We start from the raw sequence: 23,667 nt of genomic DNA, 5'->3' as shown, positions 1-23,667 counted from the left end.
ACAACATTCCCATGTTGCTAATTTTTCCCACTTAAGTTAATATGTTAATGTTGATAATGCATTTGAGTTGTCGCCAAACTAATTCAACATTTCATTATTCTACAAAGTTATGTTACACTTTCGAGTTATGTCATCACTCTTAAGGTATCCGAACCTCATATAAATAATACTTGGATTTCAAGAGTTTGCCAGTTCTTCGCAAGTTCTACAAAATGGTGTACCTTCAGTTCCTCTTTCTCGTTCTGACTTCTCTCCTCTATCACGGAAGTGTCCAGGCTCAATATACACATAGCAAACTAATAATAAATGGTGCCAATGCAGCTCCTAAACTAATTCCGAATCAAGTCTTTGTTGACCAACACCTATCGGATTCAATGTAAGTGAAATTGAGCAAGTTAATCATTTATACCGCTAGTATTTCATTTATCACTAAAAAAAAAAATATAACATTTAGCAAAACAATAAAGGACGCAAATGATTTCAAGACTCAGCTGGCGAATGCAGGCGAGAAGCTCGTCGTCATTGCCTTTTTTGCCACTTGGTGTTCACCCTGCAAGAAGATTGAACCCAAGCTTAAGGAACTCGCCCAACAATATACTGACAAGCTTATTATACTCAAGGTTGATGTTAACAAGTGTGAAGACATTGCTATGGAAAACAATGTATCCAGCGTGTCCACGTTCCTGTTCCTAAAGAACTCCAAGAAGGTTGATCAGTTTTCCGGATCAAATGCCGCTAAACTGGCAGATACTATTGCAAAGCACATTTAAACAACGCATGAAATGTCTATTAATGGATTCTATATAACAAATACACTAACAACAAATTCAAGAATACCTCTAAAAGACAATTCACTTAACGTAAGAGTTGTTAAAATTGTTTTTACGAAAATGTAACATTCAAAATTAAATTAAATGCCTTTTGCATTATGGTTTCCACCCAAGATTGTGAGCATTATTTGGAACAATTACATTAGATTGATTTTTATGCTCAAGCGCAGAATATGGTTTTTTAAAGTAATAACCATTAACGTAAAGTTCGCCTAATACATAACAATTTAAAATTTAATACTAAATCGAAAAACATTGTAAAAGACAATAAAATACAAACTATAATGTGACAATGTCAAAAGGTGTACAATTGTACGACGAATACGCCATACAGTTTTACCGTTTCTTCCCCCTTAAGTTAACCTCTATACCGCCACCGTTAATATTCCATTTGGATTAATGACAGTTTAACTCAACTCTATTAAAAAGATACAGAAAACATTTTTTACTCTACTATTAATTATTATTAATCTATTAATTTTTTTTCTTTCAACAAAGTGTTCACCTAAGCTTCAAAGTTAATTTGCTAAAATAGCCATCGCTCTTATCGCACACATAAGTTTTCTAAATGTTTTCCAAACTTCATATAAATGAACTTGAATTACTTGCGCGTGCCAGTTCTTCGCAAGTTCCACAACATGGTTCAACTTCAGTTGCTGTTAGTCTTTCTAACTTCTCTTCTCTTTCAAGGAAGTGAGCAGGCTCAATATTCACCCTCCAATCGGATAATAAATGGAGAAAATGCAGTTCCCAAACAATTTCCCTATCAAGTCTATTTAGAAGGACGTATAAATTATGATTGGAAAACTAGTTGTGGTGGTGTTATAATATCAAATAGAACCGTCCTCACAGCAGCTCATTGTATTTCGGATTCAATGTGAGTCAAAACATTAAAATTATGTGAACAATTTTCAATCTTTATTCAATTATATCAAGCGATGCCCTTAAAATCTACTTTGGAACTGTCGACATAACCAATATTTATGAAACGGGACAACAACGTTTGATAGTAAAGCGAAAGAATATTATCGTTCATCCAGAGTATGATCCACACGAATTGCGGAATGATATAGCTCTGATCAGATTACCAGCCGAAATTCTATTTGATGAGTATATTCAGCCTGCTAAGTTGCCTGATCCAGACAAATTATATGATAACGAAATTGGAGTTGCTTCCGGTTGGGGCATATCTGATAGTAAGTGTGTAGAATAATCAACATTTCCAAAGGTCATATACTAAACTAGATATTCTTTATTTTAAGGAGATTCCTGGTATGCGACAAACAACCTACAGTACCTTAATGTAACTATATTCCCTTATGAAGACTGCAAACCACTTGTGCACAAATACAAGGGATTCCACGCATCATTCTATCCAACATCGAATATTTGTTTGAAGCCCAGTCAAGGCATAACATGTAATGGCGACTCTGGTGGCCCATTGGCGATTCGGAATGAAGACGGAACCAATACTATAGTGGGCCTCACATCATTTGGTTTGGAGGACACTTGTGAGCCTAATATGCCTGACATTTTTACAAGAGTCTCATCGTTTTTACAATGGATAAAAGAAAATGAATGAAAAGTTTGAGAAAATAAGAAAAATAAGTAAATAATAATCAACATAAAAGTAAATAATTTTGTAATGATTTTCTGTGTACAAAATTTTAAAATAAAAAAAATATATGTATATGGAATTTTAACCATATTGCGACACTTCTTTACGTTTGAGGCATGTTAACTATGATACGATAAATAAGTAAGAGATACCCGTTACCCATTTTGAATAGAAGCAAAACCGTGCGGTATATCAATAAAGTAAAACATTCGAAATATACCATATAGGTCAAAACATATCACATTGTAAGCCAAAGCACCAAAGACCCCGTCAAGACTTGACGTTTACCTACAAGACAATTTTATTACAGTCAATACAATTGGAATCATTCAGATATCTACTTCATTTGCAATCAAGATCAATAGTATGCAAGTAAAAATTTAAAGTCGATTAATATAAACAAAAATTGTTTTGTTCTTCTCGTTCCTTCCAATCTTAGGTCCACCTCCATACAGCTAAAGTTGATACTATTTTTGGATTGACACCAAGTTAACTCAACTCTATTTAAAAGATAACAAACAACCTATTGTCTGTATCTACTCTAGAAAATTTTAATTTTCCGCTTTCAACAAAGTCTTTTCCTAAGCTTCAAAGTTAATTTGCTAAAATAGCCATCGTTCTTATCGCACACATAACTTTTCTAAATTTGTCCCAACTTAATATAAATGAACTTGAATTACTTGCGCGTGCCAGTTATTCGCAAGTTCTACAACATGGTTAAACTTCAGTTGCTGTTAGTCTTTCTAACTTCTCTTCTCTTTCAAGGAAGTGAGCAGGATCAATATTCACCCTCCAATCGGATAATAAATGGAGAAAATGCAGTTTCCAAACAATTTCCGTATCAAGTCTATTTAGAAGAACATATAAATTATGATTGGCGACCTAATTGTGGTGGTGTTATAATATCGAATAGAACCGTCCTCACAGCAGCTCATTGTATATCGGATTCAATGTGAGTCAAATCATTAAAAATATCTGGTCAAATTAATACAATTTTCAATCTATATTCAATTATATCAAGCGATGCCTTTAAAATCTACTTTGGAGCTGTCGACAGAACCAATATTTATGAAACGGGACAACAACGTTTGATAGTCAGGAGGAAGAATATTATCGTTCATCTAGAGTATGATTCAAACCAATTTCTCAATGATATAGCTCTGATCAGATTACCAACCGAAATTCTATTTGATGAGTATATTCAGCCTGCTAAGTTGCCTGATCCAGACAAATTATATGATAACGAAATTGGAGTTGTTTCCGGTTGGGGAATATTTGATAGTAAGTTTATACAATGTTCCACATTTCCAAAGTTCATATACTAATCTAGATTTTCTTTTTTTTTAAGGAGATTCGCAGAATAAGCCAAACAATCTACAATATCTTAATGTAACCATATTTCCTTATGAAGAATGCAAACCACTTGTGCACAAATACAAGGCGTTCCACGCAAAGTTCTTTCCAGCATCATATATTTGTTTGAAGCCCAGTCAAGGCAGTCCTTGTCATGGCGACTCAGGTGGCCCACTGGCAATTCGGAATGAAGATGGAACCAGTACTATAGTGGGCCTCACATCGTTTGATATGGATGGCACTTGTGACCCCAATACGCCTACCATTTTTACAAGAGTCTCATCGTTTTTGCAATGGATAAAAGAAAATGAATGAAAAATATAAGAAAATAAGAAAAATTAGTAAATAATAATCAACAAAAATGTAAATCATTTTGTAATGAGCTTATGTGTAAAAAAATTTAAAATAAAAAAAATTACCAAAGGTTATATTTTGTTTATCGATGAAATTCAAAATATACCATAGAGGTTCACATTGGAGGCCAAAGCAGCAAAGACCCTGTTGCCTCCTTCTGCCTATTACATATGTACATACATTATATAATATGATTATGGGTAGCAGTATGCAAGTAAAAATTTAAAGTCGATGAACAGAAACAAAAATTTATTTCTTCTTCTTGTTTCTTCCAATCTTAAGTCCATTTCCATACAGCGAAAGTTGATACTATATTTGGATTGACACCAAGTAAACTCAACTCTATTAAAAAGATAACAAACAAACTATTGTCTGTATCTACTCTAGAAAATTTTAATTTTCCGCTTTCAACAAAGTTTTTACCTAAGCTTCAAAGTTAATTTGCTAAAATAGCCATCGTTCTTATCGCACATATAACTTTTCTAAATGTGTCCCAAACTATATATAAATGAACTTGAATTACTTGCGCGTACCAGTTCTTCGCAAGTTCCACAACATGGTTCAACTCCAGTTGCTGTTAGTCTTTCTAACTTCTCTTCTATTTCAAGGAAGTGAACAGGCTCAAAATTCACCTTCCAATCGGATAATAAATGGAGAAAATGCAGCTCCCAGACAGTTTCCTTATCAAGTCTTTATTGAAAAACATGTAAATTATGATTGGGAACCTAATTGTGGTGGCGTTGTAATATCGAATAGAACCGTCCTCACAGCAGCTCATTGTATAAAGGATTCAATGTAAGTCAAATCATTAAAATTATCTGATCATCTTAATAAAATTTTTAATCTATATTCAATTATATCAAGCGATGCTTTTAAAATCTACTTTGGAACTGTCGACAGAACCAATATTTATGAAACGGGACAACAACGTTTGATAGTAAAGCGAAAGAATATTATCGTTCATCCAGAGTATGATCCGCACGAATTGCTGAATGATATAGCTCTTATCAGATTACCAGCCGAAATTCTATTTGATGAGTATATTCAGTCTGCTAAGTTGCCTGATCCAGACAAACTATATGATAACAAAGTTGGAGTTGTTTCCGGTTGGGGCATATCTGATAGTAAGTGTGTAGAATAATCAACATTTTCAAAGGTCATACACTAAACTAGATATTCTTTATTTTAAGGAGATTCCTGGTATGCGAAAAACAACCTACAGTACCTTAATGTAACTATATTCCCTTATGAAGAATGCAAACCACTTGTGCACAAATACAATTACGCAAAGTTCTTTCCATCATCGTTTGTTTGTTTGAAGTCCAGTCAAGGCAGTCCATGTAAAGGCGACTCTGGTGGCCCATTGGCAATTTGGAATGATGATGGAACCAGTACTATAGTGGGCCTCACGTCGTTCGGTGTAAGCGAAACTTGTGAGCCCAATATGCCTGGTATTTTTACAAGAGTCTCATCGTTTTTACAATGGATAAAAGAAAATGAATGAAAAATACGAGAAAATTTGAAAAATAAATAAATAATAATCAACAAAAATGTAAATCGTTTTGTAATGAATTTCTGTGTAAAAGATTTAGAAATTAAAAAAAATACGGATTTTTTTAGCCTTTACGTTTTGAGACATGTTGACTATGGACACGATAAATAAGTAAAAAGGCTACAGTCGAGTGGGCTCGCGTTGGGAGATACCCGTTACCCACATTAAATGGAAACAAAACAGTGCAGTACTATTCTTAAAGTAAAATTAATAATAAACCACAAAAATCTAAACAATACCTCAGGCCATATTTGGTATATCGATGAAGTACTAGATTCGAAATATGCCTTAGAGGTCGGTCATATACCAGATTGTCAACCAAAGCGGCAAAGACCCCATTTGCAGTAGGGGTTTTTTAGCATACAAAAGTTGTTCTTTAATAATATCTACAACTTTTATCAGATCAGAATCAAACGCTTTTTATTTAGCTTTTGTCGATTTGTGGAGGGAAAGAGGGCGTAGAAAAAACTTGAAAAAAATTTGATCATTATAACCGCTGTAGAAAAGAAAATTATATTTCTGTCTCTTATAGTCTATGAGATATACGTGTCATACAGACGCAGGGACAAAAAAGACAAATGGACAGACGAATATAGCTATATCGTCTCGGCTGTTGAAGCTGATCAAGAATATATATACCTAACGGGATCGGATGGCTCTTTCTGCCTGTTACGTAAATTATATGATTATGGGGAGTAGGTATAAAAAGTTTTGAAAAAAAATTTACAGGATTTGAGGTACAAATACAAGACAATTTTATTACAGACAATGCAATTTGAATCATTTAAGATCTACTTAATTTGCAATCGAGTTGAGCAGAATGCAAGTAAAAATGTAAAGTTGATTAAGGGCGCTTGAAATACATTGAAAGTTTTGCAGCTATTCTTAAACGCATAATCTATAAAATTAATACAAACAAAAATTAATTTTTTCTTGTCGTTCCTTCCAATCTTAAGTTAACCTCTATACCGCGAAAGTTGATTTTTCAATTTGAGCTTCAAAGTTAATTTGCTTAAATGACAATCATTTTTATCGCACACATAACTCTTTTAAAGGTGTCCCAACCGTATATAAATTTACTTGGATTTTTTTCGCGTGCCAGTTCTTTGCAAGTTCCTCAACATGGTTCAACTTCAGTTGCTGTTAGTCTTTTTTAACTTCTCTTCTAATTAAAGGAAGTTAGCAGGATCAATATTCACCTTCCAATCGGATAATAAATGGAGAAAATGCAGTTCCCAAACAATTTCCTTATCAAGTCCTTACTGAAAAACTTGTAAATTATGATTGGAAACGTAGCTGTGGTGGTGTTATAATATCGAATAGAACAGTCCTCACAGCAGCTCATTGTATACTGGATTCAACGTGAGTCAAATCATTAAAGTTGTCTGGCCAATTTAATAAAATTTTCAATCTATATTCAATTATATCAAGAGATGCTTTTAAAATCTACTTTGGAGCTGTTAACAGAACCAACGGGACAACGGGACAACAACGTTATCGTTATTATATATATTATATATTATCGTTCATCCAGAGTATGATCCAATCCAATTTCCCAATTATATAGCATATATGATTGCCTGATCCAGACAAATTATATGATAACGAAATTGGAGTTGTTTCCGGTTGGGGAATATTTGATAGTAAGTATATACAATGTTCCTCATTTTCAAAATATTCTAGATATACACATTCTTTATTGTAAGGAAATTCCTGGAATACGCCAAACAATCTAAAGTACCTTAATGTAACCATATTCCCTTATGAAGAATGCAAACCACTTGTGCACAAATACAATTACGCAAGGTTCTTTCCATCATCGTATATTTGTTTGAAGCCCAGTCAAGGCATAACATGTAATGGCGACTCTGGTGGCCCATTGGCAATTCGGAATGAAGATGGAACCAGTACTCTAGTGGGCCTCACATCGTTCGGTTTGGAGGACACTTGTGAGCCCAATATGCCTGACATTTTTACAAGAGTCTCATCGTTTTTACAATGGATAAAAAAAATGAATGAAAAGTATGAGAAAATTTGAAAAATAAATAAATAATAATCAATAAAAATGTAAATAATTTTTTAATGAGCTTCTGTGTAAAAAATTTAGGAATTAAAAAAAATTACGGATTTTTTATCCATCTCTTTACATTTGAGGCACGTTGACTATGAACACGATACATAAGTAAAGTCGAGTGTGCTCGCATTGTGAGATACCCGTTACCCACATTGAATAGAAACAAAACAGTGCCATAGAGGTCATATACCAGATTGTCAACCATTTTTAATTTGTCATACAAAAGTTTTTCTTTAATAATATCTACAAATTTTATCCGATCAGAATTAAACGCTTTTTATTTAGCTTTGCGGAGCGAAAACGGGCGTAACAAAAATTTGAAACAAATTTGTTCATTATGAGCGCTGTCGAAAAGAAAATTATATTTCTGTCTCTTATAGTCTATGAGATATACGTGTCATACAGACGGAGGGACAAAAAGACAAATGGTCAGACGGACATAGCTGTATCGTCTCGGATGGCTCCATTTGCTTGTTACGTAAATTATATGATTATGGGGAGTAGGTATTAAAAATTACAAAATTTTGAAAAAAAAATTTACAAGACTTGAGCAGAATGCAAGTAAAAATGTAAAGTTGATTAAGGGAGCTTGAAATACATTGAAAGTTTTGCAGCTATTCTTAAACGCATAATCTATAAAATTAATACGAACAAAAATTAATTTTTTCTTGTCGTTCCTTTCAATCTTAAGTTAACCTCCATAACGCGAAAGTAGATTTTTCAATTGGAACTTCAAAGTTAATTTGCTTAAATGACAATTGTTCTTATCGCACACATAACTCTTCTAAATGTGTCCCAACTCCATATAAATGAACTTGAATTACTTGCGCGTGCCAGTTATTCGCAAGTTCTACAACATGGTTCAACTTCAGTTGCTGTTAGTCTTTCTAACTTCTCTTCTCTTTCAAGGAAGTGAGCAGGCTCAATATTCACCCTCCAATCGGATAATAAATGGAGAAAATGCAGTTCCCAAACAATTTCCCTATCAAGTCTATTTAAAAGAACATATTAATTATGATTGGAAAGGTATTTGTGGGGGTGTTATAATATCGAATAGAACAGTCCTCACAGCAGCTCATTGTATATCGGATTCAATGTGAGTCAAATCATTCAAATTATCTGACCAATTTAACACAATTTTCAATCTTTATTCAATTTTATTAAGAGATTCCCTTAAAATCTACTTTGGAGCCGTCGACATAACCAATATTTATGAAACGGGACAACAACGTTTGATAGTAAAGCGAAAGAATATTATCGTTCATTCAGAGTATGATCCACACAAATTGCTGAATGATATAGCTCTGATCAGATTACCAGCTGAAATTCTATTTGATGAGTATATTCAGCCTGCTAAGTTGCCTGATCCAGACAAATTATATGATAACGAAATTGGAGTTGTTTCCGGTTGGGGAATATTTGATAGTAAGTTTATACAATGTTCCACATTTTCAAAATATTCTAGATATAGACATTCTTTATTGTAAGGAAATTCCTGGAGTACGCCAAACAATCTACAGTGGTTTAACGTAACCATATTCCCTTATGAAGAATGCAAACGACTTGTGCACAAATACGAGGGATTCCACGCATCATTCTATCCAACATCGAATATTTGTTTGAAGCCCAGTCAAGGCTTAACATGTAATGGCGACTCTGGTGGCCCATTGGCGATTCGGAATGAAGACGGAACCAGTACTATAGTGGGCCTCACATCATTCGGTTTGGAGGACACTTGTGAGCCCAATATGCCTGACATTTTTACAAGAGTCTCATCGTTTTTACAATGGATAAAAGAAAATGAATGAAAAGTTTGAGAAAATAAGAAAAATAAGTAAATAATAATCAACAAATATGTAAATAATTTTGTAATGATCTTCTGTGTAAAAAATTTAAAAATTATAAAAATATATGTATATGGAATTTTAACCATATTGCGACACTTCTTTACATTTGAGGCATGTTAACTATGATACGATAAATAAGTAAGAGATACCCGTTACCCATTTTGAATAGAAGCAAAACCGTGCGGTACTATTATTCAAGTATACCACAAAAATACCAAAATATACCGAAGGCCATATTTAGTATATCAATGAAGTAAAACATTCGAAATATACCATATAGGTCAAAACATATCACATTGTAAGCCAAAGCAGCAAAGACCCCGTCAAGACTTGATGTTTACCTACAAGACAATTTTATTACAGTCAATACAATTGGAATCATTCAGATATCTACTTCATTTGCAATCAAGATCAATAGTATGCAAGTAAAAATTTAAAGTCGATTAATATAAACAAAAATTGTTTTGTTCTTCTCGTTCCTTCCAATCTTAAGTCCACCTCCATACAGCTAAAGTTGATACTATTTTTGGATTGACACCAAGTTAACTCAACTCTATTTAAAAGATAACAAACAGACTATTGTCTGTATCTACTCTAGAAAATTTTAATTTTCCGCTTTCAACAAAGTCTTTTCCTAAGCTTCAAAGTTAATTTGATAAAATATCCATCGTTCTTATCGCACACATAACTTTTCTAAATGTGTCCCAACTTCATATAAATGAACTTGAATTAGTTGCAAATGCCAGTTCTTCGCAAGTTCTACAACATGGTTAAACTTCAGTTGCTGTTAGACTTTCTAACTTCTTTTCTATTTCAAGGAAGCAGGATCAATATTCACCCACCAATCGGATAATAAATGGAGAAAATGCAGTTTCCAAACAATTTCCGTATCAAGTCTATTTAGAAGAACATATAAATTATGATTGGAGACCTAATTGTGGGGGTGTTATAATATCGAATAGAACAGTCCTCACAGCAGCTCATTGTATATCGGATTCAATGTGAGTCAAATCATTAAAAATATCTGAACATTTTAATAAAATTTTCAATCTATATTCAATTATATTAAGAGATTCCCTTAAAATCTACTTTGGAGCTGTCGACAGAACTAATATTTATGAAACGGGACAACAACGTTTGATAGTAAAGCGAAAGAATATTATCGTTCATCCAGAGTATGATCCAATCCAATTTCTTAATGATATAGCTCTGATCAGATTACCAGCCGAAATTCTATTTGATGAGTATATTCAGCCTGCTAAGTTGCCTGATCCAGACAAATTATATGATAACGAAATTGGAGTTGTTTCCGGTTGGGGCATATCTGATAGTAAGTTTGTAGAATAATCAACATTTTCAAAGTACATATACTAAACTAGATATTCTTTATTTTAAGGAGATTCCTGGAATTTGCCAAATAATCTACAGTATCTTAATGTAACCATATTCCCTTATGAAGAATGCAAACCACTTGTGCATAAGTACAAGGGATTACACGCAAAGTTCTTTCAGCATCGTATATTTGTTTGAAGCCCAGTCAAGGCAGGCCATGTAAAGGCGACTCTGGTGGCCCACTGGCAATTCGGAATGAAGATGGAACTAGTACTATAGTGGGCCTCACATCGTTCGGTATGGACGGCACTTGTCCGCCCAATACGCCTGTTATTTATACAAGAGTCTCATCGTTTTTGCAATGGATAAAAGAAAATGAATGAAAAGTATGAAAAAATTTGAAAAATAAATAAATTATAATCATCAATAATGTAAATAATTTTTTAATGAGATTCTGTTTAAAAAATTAAAAAAAAATACGGATTTTCTTACCCACCTCTTTACGTTTGAGGCACGATAAACAAGTAAAAAATTTAAAGTCGAGTGTGCTCGCATTATGAGATACAAACAAAACAGTGCGGTACTATTCTTAAAGTATACTAAATAATATACCACAAAAGACTAAAAAATACCCCGGACCATATTTGGTATATCGACGAAGTACTACATTCGAAATATACCATAGAGATCATATACCAGATTGTCAACCAAAGCGGCAAAGACCCCATTTCCAGTAAACGTAATTTAACATACAAAAGTTTTTCTTTAATAATATGTTATCTTCAACTTTTATCCGATCTGAATCAAACGCTTTTTATTTAGCTTTTGTCGATTTGCGGACCGAAAGTAGGCGTGTCAAAAATTTGAAACAAGCGCTGTCGAAAAGAAAATTATATTTCTGTCTCTTATAGTCTATGAGATATATGTAGGTGTTCATATAGACGGATTGACAAAAAGTCAAATGGACAGACGGACATGGCTATATCGTCTCGGCTTTTGACGCTGATCAAGAATATATATAACTAGTGAGGTCGGAGATGGCTCCTTCTGCCTGTTTGTTTTATGATTATGGGTAATAGGTATAAAAAATTATACAATTTTGAAAAAAATTTACAGGAAATACATTGAACGTTATGGAGCTATTCTTAAACGCATCATCTATAAATTTAATACGAACAAAAATTAATTTTTTCTTGTCGTTCCTTTCAATCTTAAGTTAACCTCCATACCGCGAAAGGTGGTTTTTCCAATTTTAGCTTCAAAGTTAATTTGCTTAAATGACAATCGTTCTTATCGCACACATAACTCTTCTAAATGTGTCCCAACTCCATATAAATGAACTTGAATTACTTGCGCGTGCCAGTTATTCGCAAGTTCTACAACATGGTTCAACTTCAGTTGCTGTTAGTCTTTCTAACTTCTCTTCTCTTTCAAGGAAGTGAGCAGGATCAATATTCACCTTCTAATCGGATAATAAATGGAGAAAATGCAGCTCCCAAACAATTTCCTTATCAAGTCCTTACTGAAAAACTTGTAAATTATGATTGGAAACGTAGCTGTGGTGGTGTTATAATATCGAATAGAACCATCCTCACAGCAGCTCATTGTATAAGGGATTCAATGTGAGTATAATCTATATATATATTATATCTTACCACTTTAAAAGAGATTCCACTCTTTCATCAAGGTATGCCCGTAAAATATACTTTGGAACTGTCGACAAAACCAATATTTATGAAACGGGACAACAACGTTTGATAGTCAAGAGGAAGAATATTATCGTTCATCCAGAGTATGATTCAATCCAATTTCTCAATGATATAGCTCTGATCAGATTACCAGCCGAAATTCTATTTGATGAGTATATTCAACCTGCTAAGTTGCCTGATCCGGACAAATTATATGATAACGAAATTGGAGTTGTTTCCGGTTGGGGCATATCTGATAGTAAGTTTGTAGAATAATCAACATTTTCAAAGTACTACTAAACTAGATATTCTTTATTGTAAGGACATTCCTGGAATTTGCCAAATAATCTACAGTATCTTAATGTAACCATATTCCCTTATGAAGAATGCAAACCACTTGTGCATAAGTACAAGGGATTACACGCAAAGTTCTTTCCAGCATCGTATATTTGTTTGAAGCCCAGTCAAGGCAGGCCATGTAAAGGCGACTCTGGTGGCCCACTGGCAATTCGGAATGAAGATGGAACTAGTACTTTAGTGGGCCTCACATCGTTCGGTATGGACGGCACTTGTCCGCCCAATACGCCTGTTATTTATACAAGAGTCTCATCGTTTTTGCAATGGATAAAAGAAAATGAATGAAAAGTATGAAAAAATTTGAAAAATAAATAAATTATAATCATCAATAATGTAAATAATTTTTTAATGAGATTCTGTTTAAAAAATTTAAAAATTAAAAAAAATACGGATTTTTTTACGTTTGAGGCACGATAAACAAGTAAAAAATCTAAAGTCGAGTGTGCTCGCATTATGAGATACAAACAAAACAGTGCGGTATTATTCTTAAAGTATACTAAATAATATACCACAAAAGACTAAAAAATACCCCGGACCATATTTGGTATATCGACGAAGTACTACATTCGAAATATACCATAGAGGTGATATACCAGATTGTCAACCAAAGCGGAAAAGACCCCATTTCCAGTAAACGTAATTTAACATACAAAAGTTTTTCTTTAATAATATGTTATCTTCAACTTTTATCCGATCTGAATCAAACGCTTTTTATTTAGCTTTTGTCGATTTGCGGACCGAAAGTGGTCGTGTCAAAAATTTGAAACAAATTTGATCATTATAAGCGCTGTCGAAAAGAAAATTATATTTCTGTCTCTTATAGTCTATGAGATATACATATATGTATGTTCTATGTTCATATAGACGGATTGACAAAAAGACAAATGGACAGACGGACATGGCTATATCGTCTCGGCTTTTGACGCTGATCAAGAATATATATAACTAGTGAGGTCGGAGATAGCTCCTTCTGCCTGTTTGTTGTATGATTATGGGTAATAGGTATAAAAAATTATACAATTTTGAAAAAAATTTACAGGAAATACATTGAACGTTATGGAGCTATTCCTAAACGCATCATCTATAAAATTAATACGCACAAAAATTACTTTTTTCTTGTCGTTTCTTCCAATCTTAAGTTAACCGCGAAAGTTGATTTTTCAATTTGAGCTTCAAAGTTAATTTGCTTAAATGACAAACGTTCTTATCGCACACATAACTCTTTTAAAGGTGTCCCAACCGCATATAAATTTACTGAGATTTGTTACGCGTGCCAGTTCTTCGCAAGTTCTACAACATGGTTAAACTTCAGTTGTTGTTAATCTTTCTAACTTCCCTTCTCTTTCAGGGAAGTGCGCAGGCTCAATATTCACCTTCTAATCGGATAATAAATGGAGAAAATGCAGCTTCCAAACAATTTCCGTATCAAGTCTATTTAGAAAGACGTATGAATGGTAATTGGACACATGGTTGTGGTGGTGTTATAATATCGAATAGAACCGTCCTCACAGCTGCTCATTGTATAAAGGATTCAATGTGAGTCAAATCATTAAAAATATCTGTCCAATTTAATAACATTTTCAATCTATATTCAATTATATTAAGGGATGCCTTTAAAATCTACTTTGGAGCTGTTGACAGAACCAATATCTTCGAAACGGGACAACAACGTTTAATAGTCAAGAGGAAGAATATTATCGTTCATTCTGAATATGATCCACACCAAAGACTTAATGATATAGCTCTGATCAGATTACCAGCCGAAATTCTATTTGATGAGTATATTCAGCCTGCTAAGTTGCCTGATTTGGACAAATTATATGATAACGAAATTGGAGTTGCTTCCGGCTGGGGCATGTCTGATAGTAAGTTTGTAGATTAATCAACATTTTCAAATGTCATATACTAAACTAGATATTCTTTATTTTAAGGAAATTCCTGGAAACCGACAAGCAATCTACAGTACCTTAATGTAACCATATTTCCTTATGAAGAATGCAAACCACTTGTGCAGAAATACAAGGCATTCCACGCAAAATTCTTTCCAGCATCGTATATTTGTTTGAAGCCCAGTCAAGGCAGTACTTGTCATGGCGACTCTGGTGGCCCATTGGCAATTCGGAATGAAGATGGAACTAGTACTATAGTGGGCCTCACAGCATTCGGTACGACCATAACTTGTGAGCCCAATATGCTTGTTATTTTGACGAGAGTCTCATCGTTTTTGCAATGGATAAAACAAAGTGAATGAAACAAATAAATAAAAATTAAAAACCGTATGATGATTTTAAAATTCTGTAGTAATGGTGTACTAGGTTTATGATCGTCGCAAAATAAATTGATATAGGATAAACTGCAATTACTGACTCCAAGCTAAAAGCAATTTTATAGCTTCGTCTAACAATGTTTTTCAATATAGAAAGTGATTCTATATAAAAGTTTAACATAGTATCGTTCACGCATACGAATAACCTATATGTACTTAGTTTAAGTCGGCGAATTTAATATTTTATTTTATTTGGTTGCAATGTTACAATCTCAAAATTTCTATAAATGTTTACCAGATTCTTGCAAATATTGATGACCGATTTTTTTCCAACTTTATTAAAAATAATTTATAAATGTCAAAAGAATACAACAGCACCTTTGTAGAGCCTATAATATTATATCAGTAAACCCATAATCATGTGTGGTCCCTATAAACTCACACTCAATTTATTTTTCTGTTTGAAACAGTTCGATATTTGGCTAAAATTGAAAACTAATGGAAAATAATTTGAAAAGTAAGCAAAGGTTATATAAATTCATATTATCTATTTTTGTCAGTGTGCAGCTAATTTGTGTCGCCTTCAATTTCGCTTATCGACAAAACTAATTTACGCCACATAAATCCATTGTCACTACCGGGTTATTATCGGATTCATAAATCTTAAAACCTTCCTCATATTGAGTACTGACTATAAATGAGGGAGTATTTCCTACGACTGTCAGTTCATCTTCAATAACTAAACATGGTTCAACTCCAGTGGGTGGTAATCTTTCTGACTTTTCTACTCTATCAACGGAGTACTCAAGGACAAACTCCACCAACGGAACGTTTTCTAAGCGCACGTCCTCAACAATTTCCTTATCAAGTTTTCATTGAACAACGTCAAGATTGTAAATGTGACCCTGCGAAAAGTTGTGGAGGTGTTATAATATCGAGCCGAAGTGTGCTCACATCAGCAAGTTGTGCTGGTGATTATTCAGTGTAAGTAGTCTTTAATTATAATCTAGAAAACATACTTTTCAATTTACAAATTTAGGGAAGCCCTCAATCTTTACTTCGGTGCAGTGGATAGGACAAATGAAAAGGAAGTGGGACAACAACGTTTGACAGTGAAGCGCAGCAATATTTTCGTTCATCGTGAATATGATCCATACCAACAACTCAATGATATAGCTCTCATAAGACTCCCAGTCGAAATTCGATTTGACGAATTTATTCAGGCTGCTCAGTTACCAGATCCTGAAAGCCTTTATGAAAATGAAAGTTGTATTGTCTCTGGTTGGGGCGACGGTTCAGGTAATTGAATATCATTTTGCAATTGAAACACTTATATATATTTCTTATTTTTAACAGGGTTTGCTATTTCACCTCGCCTTCATTACTCCAATGTTACCGTTTTGTCCAACGAAGAACGCAAAACAGTTGCTCACCATCATTGGACTGGAAAATTCTATCCGGCGTCGTGGATTTGCTCAAAGCCCCATGAATGCGGTCCACACACAGCAATCTCAGGAGACCCGTTGGTCAGAAAGAATGATGAAGGGTCAAATACTGTGATTGGTTTAATATCATTTAATCTTTCATCGAAGAAAAATCCAATTGTGATCTCCACAAGGATTTCATCATTTTTGCAGTGGATAAATCGATTTGAAGAAATCAATCCATAAATTATAATAAACATACGTGAATATTTTCATAGTCAAAGTGGCATTTTTTATTATTTTCTGTATAAGTAGAAGACCGAAAACTAGAGCAACAACAAAAACATATTACGGATCTATCAAATGTACTATTTATATCCACGGTACCTAAATGGGTAAAACGATAGTATAGCTAATGCGAACAGGCAGAAGTAGGCATCTGTGACCTCAAAAAATATACATATTGTGGATCAACGCCAATAGACGAAACGATATAAATGTGAACTTCTATCTGCCTTTTCGCCTGTCCTTATGAGCAACAACGTCCCAGAGACTATAAAAAGTCGAGCTTTATAGATTTTTTTGATAAAAACCTTAACTTAATTTCAAAGCTAGACTCGTGATTTTTCATACAAACAATAATAATAACAGTGTTAGTGATTTTTGATTTCTCAAATTAGATGCGGTTAGGTAAAAATCTTATAAGTTGATCAAGAAATAATGCTATACGGGCTCCAATTGTCGAATCTTTATTGCTTGAGCTAAATATATTTTGGTATATTTTGCACCCTATGGTACATTCTGAACTTGCAAGTATGTACCGATATACGAAATAAAGCTCTGGGTATATTTTAGTAATTTCTAAGGTATAATATTTATATATATTTTACCTATAATACCGCACTGTTTATTTTTTAAAATGACCAACGGGTATCGCACAGTCGAGCACACTCCAGTGTAATTTTCTTACCTTTTCCATTTATTTTTTAAAAGGATATTAAGCAATATTAACATACACTAGTTGCATAAATGATAATGAATATTAGAGCAGATTAAAACGCAGTCATAAAGATAAGGTGCACTGACAAAAAAAGACCAAGTTCTAAAATCAAAAACATTTCTCTTAAAAAATGTGTTCTGGAAATAAGACCCCTTTAAGAACAAATTCTTAAAGCTAAGAACATTAAAACTGATCAACAAACAACTGATTCAAATAACGCAACTAAATCATAAAAAGGTAAAAAAAAAATATATAGTAAAAAAAAAATTTAAAAAATAATTGAAATATAATATAAATAAAATAAAACAAATAAATTATAATTTAATATAATAATTTTTTTTTATCTTATAATAAGATTTTTGTTCGCAAACCAATGGGATTTTTTTCTTCTTATAAATAAGAACTTAGATCTAATATTAAATGTTCTTGAAGTTCAGATGTGTTTTCTAACATTAGAATTTCCATGTTCCTAACAAACTTTTTATACCATAATTCTTAGTGTCAAGACCAACCAACCTCTTTGATTTTAAAACTATTTTTCCTGTGTGCATACAATCTTCTTACTGAAGTATTTACATATTTGCCAAAGTTGTAAAAAGTCGTATCTATTTAAACAACTATAAATAACTCAAACTCACCTAACGCAATTTCAGTTGCACTACTATATAAGCATGGTGTTCTATTCGGATTTTTCAGTTGTTTTTTATCTAACAATTTTACAATGAGTCGGCCTAATTGGCAACTGATCATCGTCACATTTTTACTGTACCAAAGGAGTATTAGCGGCCAAGATACTCCTTCCAAACGCATTGTAAAGGGTTTCCCTGCAGAACCCAAACAATTTCCATATCAAGTATATATTTTGAATCTGGAGGACGGCCGCTCTCTCTTCGGATGTGGCGCTGTTATAATATCAAATCGAATTGTTCTAACAGCTGCTCATTGCATATCCAAAGAAATGTATGTTAAAATGTGAGATAAAATATTTAGTCCAAATAATCAAATTCTACAATTTGTTATAAAAGGAATACTATGGAAATTTACTTTGGAACTGTGGACAAATCTAATAAAAGGGAAGTCGGGCAGCAACGATTGATAGTAAAAGCAAAGAACATTTACGTACATCCAGAATATGACGACAATCAACTTATAAATGACATAGCTCTCATCAGACTTCCAGCCGATCTGCTATTTGACGAGTATATTCAACCTGCCAAGTTACCCGATGCAGACGAACTTTATGAGAATGAAAGTGCTGTAGTATCTGGATGGGGTCAAACAATTTTCAGTGGTAATAATATGATTTTTTAGGTCGAATCCATTTTCAAAATATTAATCTTTATTACAGGTCCACAATCCAATCATCTGCAGTATTACAATGTAACTGTGTTTTCAAACGAAAAATGTAAAAATTTAATGATCGCTGTTTCTAAGATTTTTCCGACTTCATTTATTTGCTTAAAACCAAGTCAAAGTACTCCATGTCATGGCGACTCTGGTGGTCCATTGGCAATTCGGAATGAAGATGGGAGCCACACTTTACTGGGTCTAACATCATTCGGTAAGCCAGGTTGCCCAACTAATTCACCTGGTGTTTACACTCGAGTATCATCGTTTTTAAAATGGATAAAACAATATGAATAAATGAAAAATTTTGTATTTTCAACAAAATACTATATCTATTTAGTAAGTCCTTGTTTTAATTAAGTAAAGTGTCCTAAAAACTGATAAATTGTAACGAAATCAGAGCATAAACAAAAATACCCATCTAAGTTTTTTGGTAGAACTTTCTTCTCTTAGTCTTCAGAAGATTGCTCAGTAACCCAACATTATTGTAAAATTTTTTTTTTTATAAATAAACTACTACTGTTCAAACCCAACAAACAAATATATTGTTATCCTAAAAATGTAAATTAGAAGCAGTATGTCCACACGTTTTTTAGGTTCAGTTAAATGGTTGTCCTTAAAAACTTTATTATCTGAATCAACAATTAAGTCTTTAGTTTTGTAAACAAAAATTAAAATCAACCAGAGATTTCAGTATGATTTTTTATCCACGACAAAAACGATGAGACTCGAGTATAAACCGAAGGCCTATTCGTCTCACACGCTCCTACGACAAATGATGCAAGACCCAGTAAAGTACTATGGCCATCTGGGTTTTTTATAGCCAATGGACCACCAGAGTCTCCCTTACAAGGTGAGCTGCCACTTGGCTTTAGACAAATATATGATTGTGGAACAATTTTAGGAGTTCTCGTCAATTCTTTCAGCTGTGTTGCACATTCATCAAGCGATAAAACGCCGACTACGTAGTACTTAAGAACAGCTGAGAGAGTGTTTGAAGCTGTTGGAAAATGATTATAAGAAATCAGTAATTTAAAATGCATATGTTAACGTACATTCTGTGAAGCCCCAGCCGGAAACAACTCCCATTTCATTATCATATAGATGCTTTGGATTTGGTAATTTGGCTGGTTGAACGTATTCATTGAAGTGCAGTTCGACAGGCAGCTTTATCAGGGCTATATCATTGATGAGCTGAGATCGATCCCAATCTGGATGCACTACAACATAAGATCGGCTTACTGTCACGCGTTGTTGTCCTGGTTCTAATGAATCCGTTAAATTTACAGCGCCGATAATAATAAAAAATGCAGCTCTAAGGCGGATAAACTTAGTTATAGTTGATATCAAAATAATGTAATGATAACTTACGCATTGTCAGCAATACAATGGGCTGCAGTTAGGACCGCTCTGCTGGATATTATAACGCCGCCACACATTGGAATCCAATTGTAATTCTTAGATATATACAAATATGTTTGGTAGGGAAATTGCTTAGCAACTGCATTCGAGCCATTCACAATGCGCTTCAGTGGATCAGATGCCACCTCATTCAGTTGATAGAAGAGAAAAGTTAGGAAAATTAGTTGCCACTTCAACGAAACCATGTTGAAAGGTTAAAGAAGAACTAAGTGTAATAGGATATGCTTCCGAGTATTTATAGCAACCGAAAGCAATTAGTTATGACAACTTTGTTGCAATCAGGAAAGAACCGTCACTGTGTATTAATTTTATTACCATTCCACGCAACTATGTTTCTTATATAATTAATTTTTGTAAATACAAGTCTTCTATAATATAGTACATTTATGTAAATATGATAAAAGACTATCGACAAATAAGTGATCTACACCTTTGTAATTATAATATTATACTTTCGACCTATAAGTGCAACTACTTAAGTTTTATAGTACATCTTTGTAAATAAGATAAAACTACTTTCGACTTAAAGATGTTTTGATAGAAGATGTGTGAGTTCTGATAGAACTGATAGCAGACTTTCGACCTATAAGTGTTTTATTATATAATACATTTTTGAAGTATGATATAAACCTTCGACCTATAAGTGTTCTATAATAAATTTTTCTAAATATGCCGACCTATAAGTTCAACTAAGTTTGTTCTATAATACGTGTTTGTAAATGTGATATAAGACTTTCGACCTATAAGTGTTATATTATACATTTTTGTAGATATGATAAAAGACTTTTTATCTATAGGTGTTCTCTCAAAAATTTGTATACCCGCTACCCATAGGGTAACATAACATTTTGCAAGTTCTAAAATCGAAAACATTTCTCTTAAAAAATGTGTTCTGGAAATAAGCCCACTTTAAGAACATTAAAACTGATCAACATACAACTGAACAAAACGCAACTAAATCATAAAATGGTAAAATAAAAAATATGTAGTAAAATAAAATCAAAAAAATAATTAAAATACAATATAAATAAAATAAAACAAATAAAATATAATTTAATACATAATATTATACTTTTCTATTCTCAATATTTATTCCCAATATTTGATATGTTTACTTTATATTTTTTAATATTTTTTTCTTGAAATTCTGTTATATTCTAGAAATTTGAAAATATAAATTATCTGCATTATTATTCAACACTTTGTACTATTTTACATATATTAATCGTTGTTTTTTAATATGTTGGTATATATTTTATTCTATATCCAGCATATTTTTAATATTATTGGTATTTGTTAGTATATTGTTAATGCTCTCGGTATATTTTTTTTTTTATTTTTTTTTTACTAAAGGTTTTTTTATTAACTTTCATGAATGTTTAAGCAATCTCAATCTCGCAGACTTCAAGAATTACTTCATACTTCCATTAAAATATGTTCTTCCTGAGGTATTTGTATATTTGGCCTTATCTTTTTAAAAATACTATAAATAACTCAAAGTCCACATTTCTACAAAATTGTTACACGCAAATAAATATCGTACATAACATTACGCAAGGGGGTTAAGCAAATGTAAAACATACTCAGTTACTCTACTATATATAACTATGGTCATGCCTTGGATTTGTCAGTCACTCTTTAACGAACAATTTTAGCATGAGTCAACTTATATGGCAGCTGATCATCGTCACATTTCTATTGTACGAAAGAAGTCTCAGCGCCCAAGATACTAAAAAAAATGTTTTATACAAACAATAATAACAACATTGTTTGTGATATTTGATTTCCCAAATTAGTTGCAATTAAATAAAAAATAATTGTTCGCGAAAAAGAAAAGATATAATGATATATTAATATGCACTGACGCGGTATTTTTCCATTCTAGCGGGAATGTTAATGAAGAATAAATCTCAGTCATATAGAATTGGTTTATACTATTATTTCCAATAGAAGAACTTCTTATTGAAGTATGTTAATTGTATATTTATCAAAGTTGTAAAATCGTCTTATCTATTTAAGTAACTATAAGTAACTCAAACTAACCTTACACAATTTCAGTTGCATTACTATATAAGCATGGTGTTCTTCTATTCGATTTGTCAGTTGTTCTTTAACTATCAATTTCGCCATGAGTCTACCTAAATGGCAGCTAATTATCGTCACATTCTTACTGTACCAAAGAAGTATCAGAGCCCAAGAAAATCCTTCAAAACGCATAAGATATGGTTTCCCTGCAGATCCTAAACAATTTCCATATCAAGTATTTATTATAGGTCTGGAGGATTACCACTCTAAAGGCTCATGTGGTGGTGATATAATAACAAACCGAATTGTTCTAACAGCTGCTCATTGTATACCCAAAAATATGTAAGTCAAAATGTGAGATAAAATATATACATATATAAAATAATAAAAATTTGCAATTATTAATAAAGTCATGCTGTTCAAATTTACTTTGGAACTGTGGACAGATCCAATGAATTGGAAGTCGGACAACAACGATTGATAGTAAAAGCGGAGCATTCTTTCGTACATCAAGAATATGACAACAGTCAACATCTCAATGATATAGCTCTCATCAGACTTCCAGCCGATCTGCTATTTGACGAGTATATTCAACCTGCCAAGTTACCCAATGCAGACGAACTTTATGAGAATAAAAGTGCAGTTGTATCTGGTTGGGGTCTTACATCTTATAATGGTAATACTATGATTGGTTATGTCGAACCCATTTTCATAATATTAATCTATATTACAGATCCGCAACCAAATCACCTGCAGTATTACAATGTAACTGTGTTTTCAAACGAAGAGTGTAAAAATTTAATGATCGCTGTTTCTAAGATTTTTCCGACTTCATTTATCTGCTTGAAACCAAGTCAAAGTACTCCATGTAGAGGCGATTCCGGCGGTCCATTGGCGATTCGGAATGAGGATGGAAGCCACACTTTACTGGGTCTGACATCATTTGGTATAACAGGTTGCCCGATTAAATCACCCGTTGTTTACACCCGAGTATCATCATTTTTACAATGGATAAAACAATACGAATGAATGAAAAATTTTGTATTTTCTAAAAATACTATAACTATTTAGTAAGTCTTTGTTTTAATTAAGTTAGGTGGAGCATAAACAAAAATACACATCTAAGTTGTTTGGTAGAACCTTCTTCTCTTAGTCTTCAGAAGATTTCTCAGTAACCG

General features: G+C 32.9%; 12 protein-coding genes across 17 annotated transcripts; 11 read left to right on the top strand and 1 right to left on the bottom strand.

Moving 5' to 3' along the window:
* The first annotated feature begins 205 nt into the window (after nt 1–205).
* LOC133844535 (thioredoxin-2-like) lies at nt 206–950 on the top strand. Its single transcript, XM_062278585.1, has 2 exons — nt 206–376; nt 455–950. Exons 1-2 carry the CDS (start codon nt 213–215, stop codon nt 768–770), a joined length of 480 nt encoding a protein of 159 aa, XP_062134569.1. The 5' UTR covers nt 206–212; the 3' UTR covers nt 771–950.
* A 503-nt stretch (nt 951–1,453) lies between these two features.
* On the top strand, nt 1,454–2,533 carry LOC133842620 (chymotrypsin-2-like). Of its 2 annotated transcripts, none has more exons than XM_062275801.1 (3): nt 1,454–1,707; nt 1,767–2,026; nt 2,096–2,533. In XM_062275801.1, the coding sequence occupies exons 1-3, from the start codon at nt 1,469–1,471 to the stop codon at nt 2,410–2,412; spliced, it is 816 nt and encodes a 271-aa protein (XP_062131785.1). In that variant the 5' UTR covers nt 1,454–1,468; the 3' UTR covers nt 2,413–2,533. The 2 variants fall into 2 exon arrangements, with proteins under 2 accessions (XP_062131785.1, XP_062131783.1); XM_062275799.1 differs by having other exon boundaries at nt 2,093–2,533.
* A 565-nt stretch (nt 2,534–3,098) lies between these two features.
* LOC133842075 (chymotrypsin-2-like) lies at nt 3,099–5,712 on the top strand. 2 transcript variants are annotated; one of them, XM_062274991.1, is made up of 3 exons: nt 3,099–3,400; nt 3,470–3,729; nt 5,346–5,712. In XM_062274991.1, exons 1-3 carry the CDS (start codon nt 3,114–3,116, stop codon nt 5,657–5,659), a joined length of 861 nt encoding a protein of 286 aa, XP_062130975.1. In that variant the 5' UTR covers nt 3,099–3,113; the 3' UTR covers nt 5,660–5,712. The 2 variants fall into 2 exon arrangements, with proteins under 2 accessions (XP_062130975.1, XP_062130974.1); XM_062274990.1 differs by lacking the exon at nt 5,346–5,712 and adding an exon at nt 3,797–4,229.
* Nucleotides 4,695–7,790, top strand: LOC133842077 (chymotrypsin-1-like). 2 transcript variants are annotated; one of them, XM_062274993.1, is made up of 3 exons: nt 4,695–4,950; nt 5,020–5,279; nt 7,414–7,790. In XM_062274993.1, exons 1-3 carry the CDS (start codon nt 4,712–4,714, stop codon nt 7,743–7,745), a joined length of 831 nt encoding a protein of 276 aa, XP_062130977.1. In that variant the 5' UTR covers nt 4,695–4,711; the 3' UTR covers nt 7,746–7,790. The 2 variants fall into 2 exon arrangements, 1 of the variants encoding a protein (XP_062130977.1); XR_009894354.1 differs by lacking the exons at nt 4,695–4,950; nt 5,020–5,279 and adding exons at nt 6,986–7,069; nt 7,139–7,350 and having other exon boundaries at nt 7,414–7,502.
* A 784-nt stretch (nt 7,791–8,574) lies between these two features.
* Nucleotides 8,575–9,710, top strand: LOC133842076 (chymotrypsin-2-like). The gene is made up of 3 exons (XM_062274992.1): nt 8,575–8,877; nt 8,947–9,206; nt 9,270–9,710. The coding sequence occupies exons 1-3, from the start codon at nt 8,591–8,593 to the stop codon at nt 9,587–9,589; spliced, it is 867 nt and encodes a 288-aa protein (XP_062130976.1). The 5' UTR covers nt 8,575–8,590; the 3' UTR covers nt 9,590–9,710.
* LOC133840098 (collagenase-like) lies at nt 9,653–11,370 on the top strand. The gene is made up of 4 exons (XM_062271759.1): nt 9,653–9,662; nt 10,410–10,629; nt 10,699–10,958; nt 11,025–11,370. Exons 1-4 carry the CDS (start codon nt 9,653–9,655, stop codon nt 11,156–11,158), a joined length of 624 nt encoding a protein of 207 aa, XP_062127743.1. The 3' UTR covers nt 11,159–11,370.
* Nucleotides 11,371–12,286: 916 nt separating this feature from the next.
* Nucleotides 12,287–13,305, top strand: LOC133842074 (chymotrypsin-2-like). Of its 2 annotated transcripts, none has more exons than XM_062274989.1 (3): nt 12,287–12,582; nt 12,648–12,907; nt 12,971–13,305. In XM_062274989.1, the coding sequence occupies exons 1-3, from the start codon at nt 12,296–12,298 to the stop codon at nt 13,288–13,290; spliced, it is 867 nt and encodes a 288-aa protein (XP_062130973.1). In that variant the 5' UTR covers nt 12,287–12,295; the 3' UTR covers nt 13,291–13,305. The 2 variants fall into 2 exon arrangements, with proteins under 2 accessions (XP_062130973.1, XP_062130972.1); XM_062274988.1 differs by having other exon boundaries at nt 12,627–12,907.
* Nucleotides 13,306–14,291: 986 nt separating this feature from the next.
* LOC133842081 (chymotrypsin-1-like) lies at nt 14,292–15,284 on the top strand. Its single transcript, XM_062274996.1, has 3 exons — nt 14,292–14,541; nt 14,611–14,870; nt 14,937–15,284. The coding sequence occupies exons 1-3, from the start codon at nt 14,303–14,305 to the stop codon at nt 15,254–15,256; spliced, it is 819 nt and encodes a 272-aa protein (XP_062130980.1). The 5' UTR covers nt 14,292–14,302; the 3' UTR covers nt 15,257–15,284.
* Nucleotides 15,285–15,992: 708 nt separating this feature from the next.
* On the top strand, nt 15,993–16,978 carry LOC133845447 (chymotrypsin-C-like). Its single transcript, XM_062279909.1, has 3 exons — nt 15,993–16,255; nt 16,311–16,570; nt 16,628–16,978. Exons 1-3 carry the CDS (start codon nt 16,017–16,019, stop codon nt 16,939–16,941), a joined length of 813 nt encoding a protein of 270 aa, XP_062135893.1. The 5' UTR covers nt 15,993–16,016; the 3' UTR covers nt 16,942–16,978.
* Nucleotides 16,979–18,403: 1,425 nt separating this feature from the next.
* On the top strand, nt 18,404–19,381 carry LOC133842082 (chymotrypsin-2-like). 2 transcript variants are annotated; one of them, XM_062274999.1, is made up of 4 exons: nt 18,404–18,655; nt 18,721–18,986; nt 19,044–19,075; nt 19,130–19,381. In XM_062274999.1, the coding sequence occupies exons 1-4, from the start codon at nt 18,417–18,419 to the stop codon at nt 19,337–19,339; spliced, it is 747 nt and encodes a 248-aa protein (XP_062130983.1). In that variant the 5' UTR covers nt 18,404–18,416; the 3' UTR covers nt 19,340–19,381. The 2 variants fall into 2 exon arrangements, with proteins under 2 accessions (XP_062130983.1, XP_062130982.1); XM_062274998.1 differs by having other exon boundaries at nt 19,044–19,381.
* Nucleotides 19,382–19,644: 263 nt separating this feature from the next.
* Nucleotides 19,645–20,664, bottom strand: LOC133842080 (collagenase-like). Its single transcript, XM_062274995.1, has 3 exons — nt 20,414–20,664; nt 20,098–20,357; nt 19,645–20,042 (listed from the first exon to the last, which is right to left on the bottom strand). The coding sequence occupies exons 1-3, from the start codon at nt 20,647–20,649 to the stop codon at nt 19,720–19,722; spliced, it is 819 nt and encodes a 272-aa protein (XP_062130979.1). The 5' UTR covers nt 20,650–20,664; the 3' UTR covers nt 19,645–19,719.
* A 1,908-nt stretch (nt 20,665–22,572) lies between these two features.
* On the top strand, nt 22,573–23,559 carry LOC133842083 (chymotrypsin B-like). Its single transcript, XM_062275000.1, has 3 exons — nt 22,573–22,831; nt 22,900–23,165; nt 23,223–23,559. Exons 1-3 carry the CDS (start codon nt 22,593–22,595, stop codon nt 23,516–23,518), a joined length of 801 nt encoding a protein of 266 aa, XP_062130984.1. The 5' UTR covers nt 22,573–22,592; the 3' UTR covers nt 23,519–23,559.
* The last annotated feature ends 108 nt before the right edge of the window (nt 23,560–23,667 follow it).

Source organism: Drosophila sulfurigaster, chromosome 3 (genome assembly GCF_023558435.1).
Source record: "Drosophila sulfurigaster albostrigata strain 15112-1811.04 chromosome 3, ASM2355843v2, whole genome shotgun sequence".
NCBI classification, from domain to species: Eukaryota; Metazoa; Arthropoda; class Insecta; order Diptera; family Drosophilidae; genus Drosophila; species Drosophila sulfurigaster.
The sequence above is the reverse complement of the archived record's forward strand: the minus strand, read 5'-3'. Positions and strand labels throughout refer to the sequence as shown.

Excerpts from the sequence above, each read along its gene's own strand:
- LOC133844535 (XM_062278585.1), top strand. The coding sequence starts at position 213 with ATGGTGTACCTTCAGTTCCTCTTTCTCGTTCTGACTTCTCTCCTCTAT. Across the intron at positions 377-454 it reads CAACACCTATCGGATTCAAT|CAAAACAATAAAGGACGCAA; the intron begins GTAAGTGAAATT and ends TATAACATTTAG.
- LOC133842620 (XM_062275799.1), top strand. The coding sequence starts at position 1,469 with ATGGTTCAACTTCAGTTGCTGTTAGTCTTTCTAACTTCTCTTCTCTTT. Across the intron at positions 1,708-1,766 it reads CATTGTATTTCGGATTCAAT|CGATGCCCTTAAAATCTACT; the intron begins GTGAGTCAAAAC and ends AATTATATCAAG. Across the intron at positions 2,027-2,092 it reads CGGTTGGGGCATATCTGATA|GAGATTCCTGGTATGCGACA; the intron begins GTAAGTGTGTAG and ends CTTTATTTTAAG.
- LOC133842075 (XM_062274990.1), top strand. The coding sequence starts at position 3,114 with ATGAACTTGAATTACTTGCGCGTGCCAGTTATTCGCAAGTTCTACAAC. Across the intron at positions 3,401-3,469 it reads CATTGTATATCGGATTCAAT|CGATGCCTTTAAAATCTACT; the intron begins GTGAGTCAAATC and ends AATTATATCAAG. Across the intron at positions 3,730-3,796 it reads CGGTTGGGGAATATTTGATA|GAGATTCGCAGAATAAGCCA; the intron begins GTAAGTTTATAC and ends TTTTTTTTTAAG.
- LOC133842077 (XM_062274993.1), top strand. The coding sequence starts at position 4,712 with ATGGTTCAACTCCAGTTGCTGTTAGTCTTTCTAACTTCTCTTCTATTT. Across the intron at positions 4,951-5,019 it reads CATTGTATAAAGGATTCAAT|CGATGCTTTTAAAATCTACT; the intron begins GTAAGTCAAATC and ends AATTATATCAAG. Across the intron at positions 5,280-7,413 it reads CGGTTGGGGCATATCTGATA|GAAATTCCTGGAATACGCCA; the intron begins GTAAGTGTGTAG and ends CTTTATTGTAAG.
- LOC133842076 (XM_062274992.1), top strand. The coding sequence starts at position 8,591 with ATGAACTTGAATTACTTGCGCGTGCCAGTTATTCGCAAGTTCTACAAC. Across the intron at positions 8,878-8,946 it reads CATTGTATATCGGATTCAAT|AGATTCCCTTAAAATCTACT; the intron begins GTGAGTCAAATC and ends AATTTTATTAAG. Across the intron at positions 9,207-9,269 it reads CGGTTGGGGAATATTTGATA|GAAATTCCTGGAGTACGCCA; the intron begins GTAAGTTTATAC and ends CTTTATTGTAAG.
- LOC133840098 (XM_062271759.1), top strand. Across the intron at positions 10,630-10,698 it reads CATTGTATATCGGATTCAAT|AGATTCCCTTAAAATCTACT; the intron begins GTGAGTCAAATC and ends AATTATATTAAG. Across the intron at positions 10,959-11,024 it reads CGGTTGGGGCATATCTGATA|GAGATTCCTGGAATTTGCCA; the intron begins GTAAGTTTGTAG and ends CTTTATTTTAAG.
- LOC133842074 (XM_062274988.1), top strand. The coding sequence starts at position 12,296 with ATGAACTTGAATTACTTGCGCGTGCCAGTTATTCGCAAGTTCTACAAC. Across the intron at positions 12,583-12,626 it reads CATTGTATAAGGGATTCAAT|AGATTCCACTCTTTCATCAA; the intron begins GTGAGTATAATC and ends CCACTTTAAAAG. Across the intron at positions 12,908-12,970 it reads CGGTTGGGGCATATCTGATA|GACATTCCTGGAATTTGCCA; the intron begins GTAAGTTTGTAG and ends CTTTATTGTAAG.
- LOC133842081 (XM_062274996.1), top strand. The coding sequence starts at position 14,303 with ATGGTTAAACTTCAGTTGTTGTTAATCTTTCTAACTTCCCTTCTCTTT. Across the intron at positions 14,542-14,610 it reads CATTGTATAAAGGATTCAAT|GGATGCCTTTAAAATCTACT; the intron begins GTGAGTCAAATC and ends AATTATATTAAG. Across the intron at positions 14,871-14,936 it reads CGGCTGGGGCATGTCTGATA|GAAATTCCTGGAAACCGACA; the intron begins GTAAGTTTGTAG and ends CTTTATTTTAAG.
- LOC133845447 (XM_062279909.1), top strand. The coding sequence starts at position 16,017 with ATGGTTCAACTCCAGTGGGTGGTAATCTTTCTGACTTTTCTACTCTAT. Across the intron at positions 16,256-16,310 it reads TGTGCTGGTGATTATTCAGT|GGAAGCCCTCAATCTTTACT; the intron begins GTAAGTAGTCTT and ends TTACAAATTTAG. Across the intron at positions 16,571-16,627 it reads TGGTTGGGGCGACGGTTCAG|GGTTTGCTATTTCACCTCGC; the intron begins GTAATTGAATAT and ends TATTTTTAACAG.
- LOC133842082 (XM_062274998.1), top strand. The coding sequence starts at position 18,417 with ATGAGTCGGCCTAATTGGCAACTGATCATCGTCACATTTTTACTGTAC. Across the intron at positions 18,656-18,720 it reads CATTGCATATCCAAAGAAAT|GAATACTATGGAAATTTACT; the intron begins GTATGTTAAAAT and ends TTGTTATAAAAG. Across the intron at positions 18,987-19,043 it reads GGGTCAAACAATTTTCAGTG|GTCCACAATCCAATCATCTG; the intron begins GTAATAATATGA and ends TCTTTATTACAG.
- LOC133842080 (XM_062274995.1), bottom strand. The coding sequence starts at position 20,649 with ATGGTTTCGTTGAAGTGGCAACTAATTTTCCTAACTTTTCTCTTCTAT. Across the intron at positions 20,358-20,413 it reads CATTGTATTGCTGACAATGC|AGCTGCATTTTTTATTATTA; the intron begins GTAAGTTATCAT and ends TATCCGCCTTAG. Across the intron at positions 20,043-20,097 it reads CGGCTGGGGCTTCACAGAAT|CTTCAAACACTCTCTCAGCT; the intron begins GTACGTTAACAT and ends ATTTTCCAACAG.
- LOC133842083 (XM_062275000.1), top strand. The coding sequence starts at position 22,593 with ATGAGTCTACCTAAATGGCAGCTAATTATCGTCACATTCTTACTGTAC. Across the intron at positions 22,832-22,899 it reads CATTGTATACCCAAAAATAT|TCATGCTGTTCAAATTTACT; the intron begins GTAAGTCAAAAT and ends TTATTAATAAAG. Across the intron at positions 23,166-23,222 it reads GGGTCTTACATCTTATAATG|ATCCGCAACCAAATCACCTG; the intron begins GTAATACTATGA and ends TCTATATTACAG.